This window comes from Parasteatoda tepidariorum, chromosome 1 (assembly GCF_043381705.1).
Source record: "Parasteatoda tepidariorum isolate YZ-2023 chromosome 1, CAS_Ptep_4.0, whole genome shotgun sequence".
Classification (NCBI taxonomy): domain Eukaryota; kingdom Metazoa; phylum Arthropoda; class Arachnida; order Araneae; family Theridiidae; genus Parasteatoda; species Parasteatoda tepidariorum.
Window position 1 is genome coordinate 6,806,602 of NC_092204.1, and position 13,110 is coordinate 6,819,711.

General features: G+C 30.0%; 2 protein-coding genes across 3 annotated transcripts in view; one reads left to right on the forward strand and one right to left on the reverse strand.

Moving 5' to 3' along the window:
* LOC107449779 (PCNA-interacting partner) overlaps positions 1-7,236 on the reverse strand; it is a 299,013-nt gene extending 291,777 nt beyond the window's left edge. The window contains exon 1 of the mRNA XM_071183821.1: positions 7,142-7,236. The gene's annotated coding sequence lies outside the window, so the exon portion shown is untranslated. The remainder of the gene's footprint in view (positions 1-7,141) is intronic.
* LOC107453020 (protein lin-28 homolog) overlaps positions 1-13,110 on the forward strand; it is a 209,539-nt gene that overhangs the window by 186,438 nt on the left and 9,991 nt on the right. For both annotated transcript variants that reach the window (XM_021147918.3, XM_021147917.3), the window contains exon 3: positions 1,342-1,514. In XM_021147918.3, coding sequence (XP_021003577.1) covers positions 1,342-1,514 — 173 coding nt within the window. The remainder of the gene's footprint in view (positions 1-1,341; positions 1,515-13,110) is intronic.

The following is a 13,110-nucleotide window of genomic DNA, read 5'->3' on the forward strand; positions in this document are numbered from 1 at the left end:
ATCACTTTCTCTCAAATTGTGAGGTTTCATGAATAAAAAAAAATGGTATCGCCTGATTTTATTATATGGATTCATACTCAATTCTTGCGCCGAAGATATAATCTATTTTTTTTAACGATGCATTTCTGCACAATTTTCTATAACTTTTCTTGTAGCAAATATTATACTAAAGAAAAAATTCAAGAGCGAATAAATATTTTGCCAACTTTCAAGAAAATGAATCAGAGCATTTTTAAAGATAAATTGGGGCGGATAAAAATTTGTTATGTGTTTTTGACATTAAATCTCTTATCCCACTTCAAATACTGAAATTCTCTTTTTTTGGAACTTTTCCAAAACGATGAAAACAATAATGGAAATTCCTTAGATTCTGAAAAATACTTTTTTTTTTCTTTTGTGTGTGTGGTGTTCCTCTTTTGTTGGTCATGAATTTTCTGCAAAAGGGAGAATGATTTCGAAAAACTATCACAAGGTTTCCCCTTTTGATAAAAAACTACTTTTTTTTTAGTCTTTTCATTGCAATGTTCTGATTTAATGAATTTTGAAAACTTGGATTTGAGCCACCCATTTAAAAAAATAAATAAATAAACCGAGTTTCATTTAGGTCACAGCTTTGAAAATATTTATCATTTCTTTATTTCTTTCATTTAAGATATTCCTAGTAAAAAAAAGAAAGAAAAGAAATAAAAACATAGTTTTATAAAGTAACCCCGTGCTATATTTTATTTTTGATGTACTTAAAAACCTGTCTTTCGCCTACCATTACATTAATTAAAAAAACTCCTTAAAGCACAAATATTTTTAAAATTCATTGAAATTTCTTGTTTTTACTCCACTCGCTTTCAATTATCTTGATTTTTTCCCCTCTCCACGTAGAACTCAAATAACCAAAAATGGTTGAAAAAATAAATTAAGAACGATTTCTAGAAAGTTCGAAAACAAAGAGGAAAGATAATTTTATGCTGAGATATATTTCTGTTGCATAAAAAATATTTTAAAACCTATATTACTCTTTTTTGCTATTGATGATATACGGATACATAAGAACATTTTAAAATTCACAAAGAAATACATCTATGTACAAAAACCTAAAAATAATATGTATTAAAATACTTATGTATCACTGGTACCCGGTGACCAGCATCAGAATCTAGAGTTGTTCTTACGTATGGTCGGTTTAGATACCAATAAAGTAAAAATATGCACTTTTACTTTCGTTGCTTGTAATGAAAATTAAAGTATCGCCGTGCATATCAATGATTCTAAAAAAAAAATTTTAATTTATTTTTTATGATTAAAAAGTATGACTTAGTAATTTTTTTTTCCCCTTCTTATTTTCAGTCTGTTATTCAGATGCCGGGTTTTCGAAGTCTTGGAGACGAAGAAGTGGTCGAATTCGAATATAAATCATCAGATAAAGGTCTGGAGGCCACATTTGTGACTGGACCAGAGGGTGAAAACTGCAAAGGATCGCATCGCAGACCCACCTCCAAAAAAAGATTCAGGAAGATCAGGTCAGTCGATGGTCAGCCACAAAGCTGATTTCATAATCAAACATCATTTCTCACTCATTCACATTTGGCTCATTTGTTACTTCTTAAAAGGCAATTCTGTTACTTGCTGAAGAACTGCTATTATTCTGAATCGTAATCGACTTACTCATTCAGATTTGACTCATTTGTTACTTTAGAAAACGATTTTTTTCACTTGCTGAATCGTAATTCTCTTACTCATTCAGATTCGGCTCATTTGTTACTTTAGAAAACGATTTTTTCACTTTCTGAATCGTAATTCTCTTACTCGTTCAGATTTGGCTTATTTGGCTAATTTGAATCGAAGTCGTTTAGAAGAATCAAATATTTTGGAGTCAAAGTCTCGTCCTTGTATTTTCCAGAATAAAAAGATAACTAAAAAAAAGCGATCAGAGCAAATATTAATCTAAATATTTCAGTTGAACACAGACCGATCTGTAAAAAAATAATTATTATATATAGCATTTATTTTAAACCTCATCTCTTTAATTTTTTTAAAGATAATGGGGAATAGGAAAGCTCTCTTTTCAGCGATGTGTAGTTTTATCTGCCTGAATCGTATAGAGTTAGAATAAAATATCGGAATTCCGAAGTTGGAGGAATTCCGAATCCCTTTGTGTTTAATAAGCATCCTTTTCATCGTATAAGGGTGAGGAGAAAAAATGATAGCTTCGTTAGCGACTATTTTATAGGATAAGATTTCATTCACTTATCAAGGAATGTAAGTAGAAATGCTTTTCATTCAGGTTATCTATTCTGAGATCGTACGAAAAATATCCAAGTTCCCGTTACTTGATATATTGCGCAGTTTAGAAAAAGAGTATTAAGTAAAATTTGAAAACTCGAGTTTTTTTTTTACTCACTAGAAACTTAAAGACGAGAAAGTAAAATAAAATTTGTGTGTAGTTAGCCTTGATGCTTTTGATTAACGTTTATTTTCACAATATATTGGCTAAATACAAATTGGCTCTTTGAAATGAAGAAAATTATTTTAGACTAATACGTTGCTGTCAATTGTAATAAATCTTAACTGCCTACCCGATCTTTCTTTTTCTTTTCATTGAAAAAAAATGGAAATGACCCAAAATTCAAATATTACAGTAAATTTGCACTTCCATTACATTAACTGTTTAATTAAAAAAATTTTCGTTCTTTTTTTAGAAAAAACCGTTCTCTACAAATTGTTCGCCCAATCAGTAATATTGATTTTTTTTAAAAGAAGTTATTTCAATAACAGCACTGTAAAAATAAAATTTTTTATTTCTAGAAAATTTCCATCAAACTGATATTCTATACACTTTTCTAGTAACATTACAGCAATAATAAAATTTGATAATTTTGATTTAAAAAAAAGCTTTCAAAGACCTAACACGCTAGTGTTCAGTGTTTCTTTCTCTTAAGTAAAATGAATAATCATTGCTTACTTCAGAGAACTTTAAATAACATTCATAGACAGTTTTAATTATAATTGTTTATTGATCATTAAGTAGTTCATTTAATCAAAAAACTACACTATGCATTACATACCGTTAAAAAGCAAAATTTTTCAAAAATGTGTAATTTAAGATTGAATAAAGCACTGCTCTTTTAATAAAACCACCCGCTTTATTGAATAGAGTTAGCTTGAATCAAATTTATTCTTTTAAGTGGCATCGACTGTACTGAGTTTAATACAGTAATATTTCTTATGAAATTCCAGTTCCCTAAAATTCTTTCAACAATATTATAGATTTTTTTTTAACAATGTCAGGGGTGAATGATAAAATTGAGAGAAAAAAAAATCCACTCACAAAAGATGCGTCATATCTTTTTAGATATTAAGAAAATTTAATTTTAAAAACTTCTCATATACCAACACACATAGCATAGTAAGGTTTACTTTCACTCAACAAAAACCTTTTAATGTAAACCTAAAAAGGTTTGTAATACAGTTTACGTGTAAACCTTGTAACCTTAAAACGAGATCTGTCACAATCTGCTCTATTCTACGCACATTACCCTGATACAAAACCTTTTAAAACTACCTTCTATATAAAAACCTTCAATCGAAATTGACTTAGGGTTTTCAAGCGTGAAAAAATCCTTTAATAAAGCTAGTCTCAAGGTGAAATTAATCTTAAATCTAGGTAATTGTAAGGTTTCTTTTTGCCAAGTCTTGTATGTTCAACCTTGTCATGAAATTTTAATGGACAATGCAATTTGATCCTATCGCTAGTGTGACGTCAGCTAATACGTCATTTACCATTTTACTTAACTGACAATACTTTTTAAAAAAAAAGCTTTTAAGAGATCATTTTTAAACCTTTTAGAATGAAATGTTTGAGCTGCAATATTTTTTCTTTATTGAAAAAAGATTTTTAGCTCAAACATCTTCGTCACAATAAAAAGAACATTCCGGCGCAAGGTTGTTGTAAGGTTTACATGATTTCTGGGGAAATGATGTACTTTTTTAAAGACGGTAAGAAACAAGAATTATATCGAAACTCCAGACTCTACATTTACTAATGGATATTATTTCTCCTCCCTCCCCCTCTTCCAGTGCGATGCAACATTCCGCGGATGATTTTTGGAGGATGGGGTGGTTGTTGTGTGTATTGATTCAACTCTCCATTTTGATGGGTGGGTGGGGATGAAAATGTAGAGGGGGGGAGGAACTCTGTCCAACTGTCACTAGCCATTGTCCACTGAAAGTACAAGAGACGCTGTCAAATCCGCCGTCAAGGGGAAAGCAGTTTATTTCGCTGCAATTGTAAAGATTCCAAGATAGGCCTCTGCATCGCCTTTTCCGATGGCTATATTTGAGAATTCCAAATTTGGCACTTTTCGAAGCTCTGACGCCAAGGTAATAAATAAAAGAAGCCATAGTTTAAATGCTTTACACTTGAAGTAATGCGATGATTCTAAACTTGATGTATGATCCTACAGTGAAGAATTACCTGTGCTTTAGAACGGACAAATAACTTAAATATTTTAAAAGTTATGAAACTTTTTTTTAAAAAATCGCCAAATTGGCAACATTTTTTCACCTAGATGAAAATTATCAAAATCACTGCCTTATTCTCAGTTTTTAAAATTTTTATATGCCCAGTTAATGCAACATTGGAGAAAGTTTTTAAATATTAAAAAATCGACCATAAACACTTTTCAAGAACTGCAAAAAACTGTGGCTTTTCTCCATACTGATGTTTTACACCATTTTCAAAATAAGCGTAGACAGCGCTGGCTTTAGATATGCTAAACTTGGTCAATCAGTCATGTGCAAAAGTAGCAAACTCACGGCAGTTATAAAAATGGCACATGATTAGTAAAAAAGTTTCACTTCATATTACCTTAAAAGTGAGGTTTTTCGAAGGCTTTTTCTCCAAGTAAAATAATAAAATCCACAGTTAAACTACACATGACAACTTGTCATGAAAAATTATCTAAATTTTAAAACCGGACGAATAACTTTAATATTTCAAACTTTTTTAAAAATTGCCAATTTGGAGACATCATTACCCCTAGATAAAAATTATCAAAACCAATGCCAAATTTTAATTCATCCAGTTGGCGAGATGTTTCAGTCAAATTGAAAATTAACAAAATCAATGAGTAATTCTCCAAATTTTGGAAAATTTCAAGAGTTCGGATAATGCAGCATTTGAGTAAGATTTTAGTTATTTTTTACATATATATGTAAAAAATAATTAAGATCGCAAGCGCTTTTTATTTTCACAAAACGGTAACTTTTATTTACAATTTGTAGCTATTTCAAAACTTCAAAATAAGCATAGAGAACTCTGTAAAATATTATTAAATCTTATGAGTTATTCATGATTAGTTATTCATGACTGTTAACAAACAGTAATGAATAGCTATTAGAAGTTGTCAACAGTTAAAAATAAGACTATTTGCCAAAAACGATAGACGTTAGAGCAAAACGAAACGACAGACGACTTCTCCAGACTATAGAACATTTGAAAAATAATAGCTTAAAGTTGTCCATTGATTAATTAGAACCTTATGTTTACAACAAAACAAAGTACAAAACCACGGTTTTGCCTTTAAAAACACAACACAAAACACATTTCTGATTTGAAATCATATTTTAAAAAGAAATTTAAATATTTGAGAACGCAGGATTCGACCTGACTTTTGAAAAAACTGAAAACGATCTGTAATGCAACATTTTTTGTATTAATAAAAATTTGATATTGTTCAATCATTTTCTTCAATCATGTTCATTCATGATATTGTTCATTTTATATTGTTCAATCAACATTCATGTTTCGAATGTTTCTCGATTCGCAACGAATGAATTCTACATTCAAAGGATGCATTCTAATTCAAATATATGAAAAGAAACAGTCTTATTCAAATATAAAAACTTTCTAATTCAAATATAAAACCAAATAAAGGTATGATAATTACCTTTTGAAAAACGATATATTTTTTAAACACGTGTATTTCAATTTGGCAAATCGTACCCCTAACAACCTAATTATTATTAAAAAGCTGAAAATTTTAATTCAAAGCAGATATTGCATACCAAATTTGGTGAGATACCAATCTAGCAACTTAGAACCTATCAGTATTTTTTTTTTAAGTGCATTCCATTAAATTTTTGAAGATCTCGGGGTATCAGGTTAATTATTTATTTATTTTTAAGCAAAAACATTTATTTTATTTCTTTTTTTAACTTTGTCTTACGGACGGATCACTAGGAAAAATTTCATAATTTAAGTAGTAAAGCTTTTATAATTTTAATACATCAATGGAATCAAATAAAAAATAATAAATACATAAAATGCAAATAAATAAATGTATAAAAAGTAAATATATTAAATAAAAACTTACTCTTTCGTCTTCGTGGTGTGTGAAAACACTGAATACTTGCAACTTTTGTGTATATGACATCCATAATTTCTCCTTCACCGTCTTACTTTCGAAACATTTTTTTAAAGAGAATGAACTCTTTTTATTATAATTTACATGATTACCTTTTCATGTTTCATAATAATTATGCAAAAAACATATATTTTATAATTATTTATCCCTTTTTTTTCACCTAAGAAATATTTAGGATAAAATTCAGAATTTGAAACTAAGTTAATCTTAATTTTTGTTTTCAAAGTATTAAAACTTTTTATTTTTTAAAGATGAATGTCTTGAAACAATCTGTTTCAATCAGAAGATAAAAATATAAAATAAATATATGAAAAAAATCAATACATAAAATGCAAATAAATGAAAATATAAAAAGTAAAAAAAATTAAATAAAAACTTATTCCTTCGACTTCGTGGTTTTTGAAAACACTGAATACTTGCAACTTTTGTGTATATGACATCCATAATATCTTCTTTACCATTTTACTTTCGAAACATTTTTTAAAGGGAATAAACTCCTTTTATAATTTGTATTATTACCTTTTAATGTTTTATAATTATGTAAAAATATTTTTTTTCATAATTTATCTTTTCTTTTTCGCCTAATAAATATTTAAGATAAAATTTAGAATTTGAAACTGAGCTAAAAGTGTTAAAAAAAATTTTTGAAAGACGAATCTCTTAGAGCAATGTGTTTCTATCAGAACACTGATATAATTCTTCCAAATCAACAAAAAACTTACCCTTCTGATGTTGGCAAGAAACCGCTGATTACTTGAAGCATTTGTATTCACAAAATTCTTATCGATTGAGCCCTTTACTTTGATCGATTTAACCCCTGAAAAAAAATAATAAATAAATAAATGAAAATAAAATCTTAAAATATAACTCTTACAACACTAAAAACAACAGACAAAAACATTAGGACCGGGATGTCCAAGAGGTAATAGGTTCGATCCCCGCCAGCCGAAGACTCCCCGTGTAGTTAATGGTAACTGATGCTCGTTAGATCTTTCGGATCATAAAATTCTTCATGTTCCCATAACCAATCATACCTCTGGGGGTACCGATCCAGGAGTTTCCTTGTGTTCTGTATCGTGTTCAAAATTACGAGGCTACGGAGTTGAACATCAGTAGTTGTAAACCCTAAGTTGGGTCGGCTATTCAACGACGGTTAAAAAACAAAAACATTTGATTGAACCAGTGTTTCCCAAAGGGTATTACGCGTACCCACAGGGCTACGGGAGCAGTTTAGCGGGGGTACGCGTTCTTATGCGAAATATCTTGCAACAAACGAAAATTTCAAAAAATCTTATTTTAAAATAAAGCTAGCCATGAAAGTTTATGATTACGTATATTTCTATTGGCTATTTTTTGCAGAGTTAACAGTTAATAGTTAGTGATGTCAACAGCCAGTTTAACTTTTGTGCAGTTTTTTATAATAAAAAACACATTCATTTTTTATTAGTGGTACACAGCGTTACGAAAAACTTAGAAAGGGTACACGGAAGTCATAAGTTTGGGAAGCACTGGATTAAACAAACTAATAAACATGATTTAGCAACAATTTTAAACGGAATGTTAGTCAAACAGTTTCAAATGCTAGTAGATATTGAACCAAATTCATTAAATTCGAAATTGAAAATATTTTTTCTGCCATTGACCTTATCAATATAGGTATCTAGCCCGTTTAGGAACAATTATTTTACAAACTAATTAAAAAGAACGCCATATCATTTTACCGTTTGGCGGAATTTGATGCTGACATTTGGCGCTCTGTCTTTGACTATAATGTGGTAACCCTTTCTAAAGATGTTAGATCTTTCCAATTTTTCTTTTTCTCAGCTTTACGGCAATTTTTTTTTCTTCTTTCACTATGGGGCCCGAATAAAAGAGAATTCTTCTGCTTTTAGCTCCCATGTTCTCAATTTTAGAAGTTATTGGGGAAAGTGACAGGTAGAAGGAGGTCTCTCCACGCATCCCCACCCCCACCACCGAGGAGTACGGAAAGGGGGAGGAAGCCCCGCTGACAAGACATCAGAAAAAGACACATTAATTGTATTGTTAGGCTTTTGGATGGGTCGGACTTACGAAGAGACAAAAGCACAAATATATATCTATATAACTTTTGGAAAGGAAAACAAAAAAAAATAGCTTCCTTCTCACACAAAGTTGCAATTCTTTTTTTTTATTTTCATTTATTCTTTTCTGAAAGAAAAAGTTTTGTTTCCATTAAATGATTAATGACTATAATAAGATATTCTTGAGATAAAACGCAAAAGAAAAAAAAAATTCGCTGAATAGTTTAAAACCATCTATTTTGTAGCAAAGACAAGTTCAGTACTTACAAAACATCAGTTATCGAGTTTCTTGCCTCTGATGTATACCTGGCTTTTATATTCCATCAAGAAAGATTTCTTTAATGTTTAAGTAGCACTTAATTTTATTTTATAACCGTCGTTGAACAGCAGACAGAATTCTTTTGGGTTTACGACTACTAATGTTCAACTTTGCAGCCTTGTAATTTTGAAAAAATCCAGAAGACAAGGAAACTCCTGGATCATGTACCCTCAGAGGTATGATTTGTTATGGTTAGTGACTCGACAGATTTAACGAGCATCAGTCACCATTTAATACACGGGGAGTATTCGGCTGGCGGGGATCGACCCCACGACCTCTTGGACATAGGCCCAGTGCCTACCAACCAGGCTATCCCGGCCTTAAATCAAGTATTGGGAGAAATTTGCCTTCGTGGAGAACTTTTTGTTGGAAATGGCCTGTATTTGCTTCACACGGAAATGATAACCTCCTGATTACCTGACGGCAAGGGGAATCTAACCCATGATCCTTCTACCACTGAGGATATTTAACGTCAACACTGTGGTCGGTGCAAGCCACATGCGGAATTCGTATCAAACAACCATCGCTGGGATTCGAACCCGGTTCACCTCATTGGAAATGGATTCTCTATCTCCTGAGCTATCACGCCTTAAGTAGTACTTAATTCAAGTCCGCAATTATTCATCAACTTATAACGCTATAACGGGAGAGAAACTTCGTGTAGCGAATTTTGTTTCACCGCCATTGGAATTACAAAATCTAAAGTTTGGAGAAAAGGGAGTTCAGTTAAACCTGGATTAAACTATGAAGTCTCGAAAGCTGAAGAATGGTTTTCAAATGGTTTCGCCATCAGCTCGCACGATTATATAAGCAAAAAGGATGATTTCTAATATTGTATTGATATAGCAAAAGCAAAATTCATCAATACAGTAGTGTGAGAAGAAAAAAAAAACTGAAACGAAAAATGGAACATATTAATGTAAAAAATATACGAAATAAAACATATCAAGCAAAAAAATAGAAAATAAAATGTAAGAAAAGTATGGAATTAAATACAAAATGTAATCTATAAACCGAATAACGAATTCAAATGAACTTACGCATTCCGGTATCTTTCAAAAATGATTTAAAATATTTTCGTAACTAGTTTGCCAGATTACCAAATATAAAAATAGAAGAGTAAATGGAACAATCATTTTATGGTGCGTTCTTACTGCAGTACTGAAGCGTTATATACATATGTATTGCACAATAAAGACAAAGATAAAGAAGAGAAAGAAAAAACGAAGAAAATTAAGAAATTAATAAGTTTTATTAATTGTGCATAAGCTGCAAGTATATAGAACTTATTAAATAAGTTAAACATTTAGAGAAAACATGGAAAATATTAAAGATTAATGAAAAGAGAAAGAATTTTTAAAATAAAATATTTTAAAAAAATTAAAATATATTAAAAAAAATTGTTCATGTGACTTAATGTAAAGTGCGTAAATAAGAGCAAATACTAAATTGTTCTTTTTGTAAGTAAAACGCTTATAACTTGTAACTATTAGCCTGATCGTCACGTGATTAGTGTCATTCAATTCAGCGTAAAACAATACATAAAAAGTAATGCCTCACTTTCTTGTTTAGAAGAAATTAAAGTATCCTTCTCAAATCACCCCCATTTCTTTTTTAAAAAAGAGGGGGAAGCGTATTGTGAAGAAAGTGAAGAAGCTCTCAGATACCAATTCAGCGAGAAACAATACCTAACATGTTCATATAGTTCCTAGATAGTATTGTGAAGTGTTCACATAAGTGTACTACAAAAAATAGCTATTTTAATTCATATAAACTCTTGCAGCTTATGAATTATTCAATATATTTACTTTTGTATTATCTCATTCGATTCAGCGTGAAAAAAATACATATATAGTATTTTAATTATTAGAAAAAAAAACATATAGGTATAGTATTTTAATTATTAGAAAAAAATACATATAGGTATAGTATTTTAATTATTAGAAAAAAATACATATAGGTGTAGTATTTTTTCAAAATACTCCTAATTGTACTAATATTAAAGATGCAAAAATACAAATACATATAGGTAATTTTTGCATCTTTAATACTAACATTTTCAACAGTAAAAGTGTTTTCTGTAACATTTATACTTTCTTGGCCATATTAATGAAAAGTATAGGGGGGTGAATGGGAGTGTTTTCGTAGGGGGGGGAGTGAAAGCAGCCGCCAATGACTGACTCGCGTGCCATGTGTTATACTTTTTTGAAACCCCGCCCCCGCTTAAAGTCTCCCTGTAAAGTGGTTTTCACTCCCTTGCTCATACCCCCCTTCCCCCTCTGTTGTTAGTACACAACAATGCTTCACATCTGCTGAGTTTCGTGCACTATATTCCATTCAAAATGGTATTTATTTATTATAAAAGAAAGTAATTCACTTTCATATCTCCTCTTCGATGACAACAACTGTTCAAGTTTCGAAAAGAAGTTCTGTTTCTTTGTATCGAAACAATTAGAGTCAACGATTTAAATTAAATTATTCATATCGATGATTTTATCAGCTCTGTTCATAAAATTTATTATTCTACATATTTAAATTTATAAAGAAATGGCACTATTTTTAAAATTTATTTTTCTAGATATTTAAATTTATAACGAAAAGGTACTATTTTTAAAATTTATTATTCTAGATATTTAAATTTATAAAGAAATGGTAATATTCTTAAAATTTATTATTCCAGATGTTTAAATTTATAAAGAAATGGTGCTATTCTTAAACTTTATTATTCTAGATATATGAATTTATGAGGAAACGGTACTATTCTTAAAATTTATTATTCTAAATATTTAAATTAAATTTATAAATAAATGGTACTTACTGGTCATAGACAGCATCGGTTTACCGAGTAATGGTTCACAGTCACAAATATTGGTTAACCGAACATTGGGTTGTAACGTTAAAAATTATCGATACTTAACAATACATCACGATATTTTTCCAATTTAACTGATTTATAGTTATATCGGTTAATATTATCTTTGCATAAATAGGATTTATTAACACTTACAATAATAAATTAAATAATTATCGTTATGTATAATATTTTGATCGTGATATTATCACATTTGATGTGTGTTTTTATCGTTAATTCCTCTGATAGTGTATTCGAAACCCTTATGTATGTTATCGGTATCTGGGGGTAATAAACCAGAATCTAACCTTCTTTCTATGAACTTTACTTCATGATCCCTTTTACCTATAAGTAAAAAAAAAGAAAAAAAAATGATTAAGATAGTTTTGTTTCGATTTTTAAAAGATTTGGGATGGGGAATAAAAAAAAATTTTTTTTTAAAGAAGCAATTAAAAAAAAAAATTCTAAAATTTTTTAAACAAGCATGCACAAGAATTAGTAGTAGCTAGCAAAATACCCACCCTGATGAAATCTTTACAAGATCCATTCATTTAATGGCTATTCAACTTTACATCATTAAACTTTATAATTAAATCAATAAAAGAAACTATTATACTCAAGTCAAAATTTTTGATGGTTTTCCATTGATGGTCCAAAGTAATATTAATGATAACCATCAATAATTCTATCATGAACTGTTATATATTTTGATAGTAACCCAACATTAACCATCACCTTAATGTAGGAAATTCGGACTGATTTATGATGGTCCAACATAAGAACAGCAACTTGTTTTGATGGTTTGTTCATGTTGACCATCAGAAATTTCCATGATAGTTTCTTAGAAATAAAATGTTGGAACAATCGTGAACCACCATCGTCCAAATGTAGGAATTCGAACTGATTTATGATGGGTCAAGATAAAAAAAGAAACTAAATTGTTTCTATTCCTGAGAACCATCAAGAATTCCCAATATAACATCATGGAAATGTACAGTTGGAACCATCATGGATTGTTGGTCCATGAGAATCAAACTTCTCTTGATGGTTAACCATCGTAGTATTAAAGTAGCGTTGGTGGAAGTTTGTTGGCACATCAAACAACATTAATGGAAAGTGTTGATGGTGACCATCACCGCACTGAAACCAACATAAACCATCAAAAAAATTTTGATGGGACCATCAAGAATTTTGACTTTGGTAGTGTATGACTTACTTTAAAAACACGAAGCTACATTGTACGAGGGTTGCTATTTATATTTCTGGCCTAATAATGAAAAAACAAATATGTAGGATCGAAATTGGTTTTATTGTTTTTCAAAATATTCTCCATGATGATCAATACACTTTTGCATGCGTTTGAACCAATTTTCAAAGCACTTTTTCCAGTCCGATTGAGGTAACTCCAAAACATGCGTTTTGAATGCATCAACCGCTTCTTCGGGGGTCGAAAATCGTTGT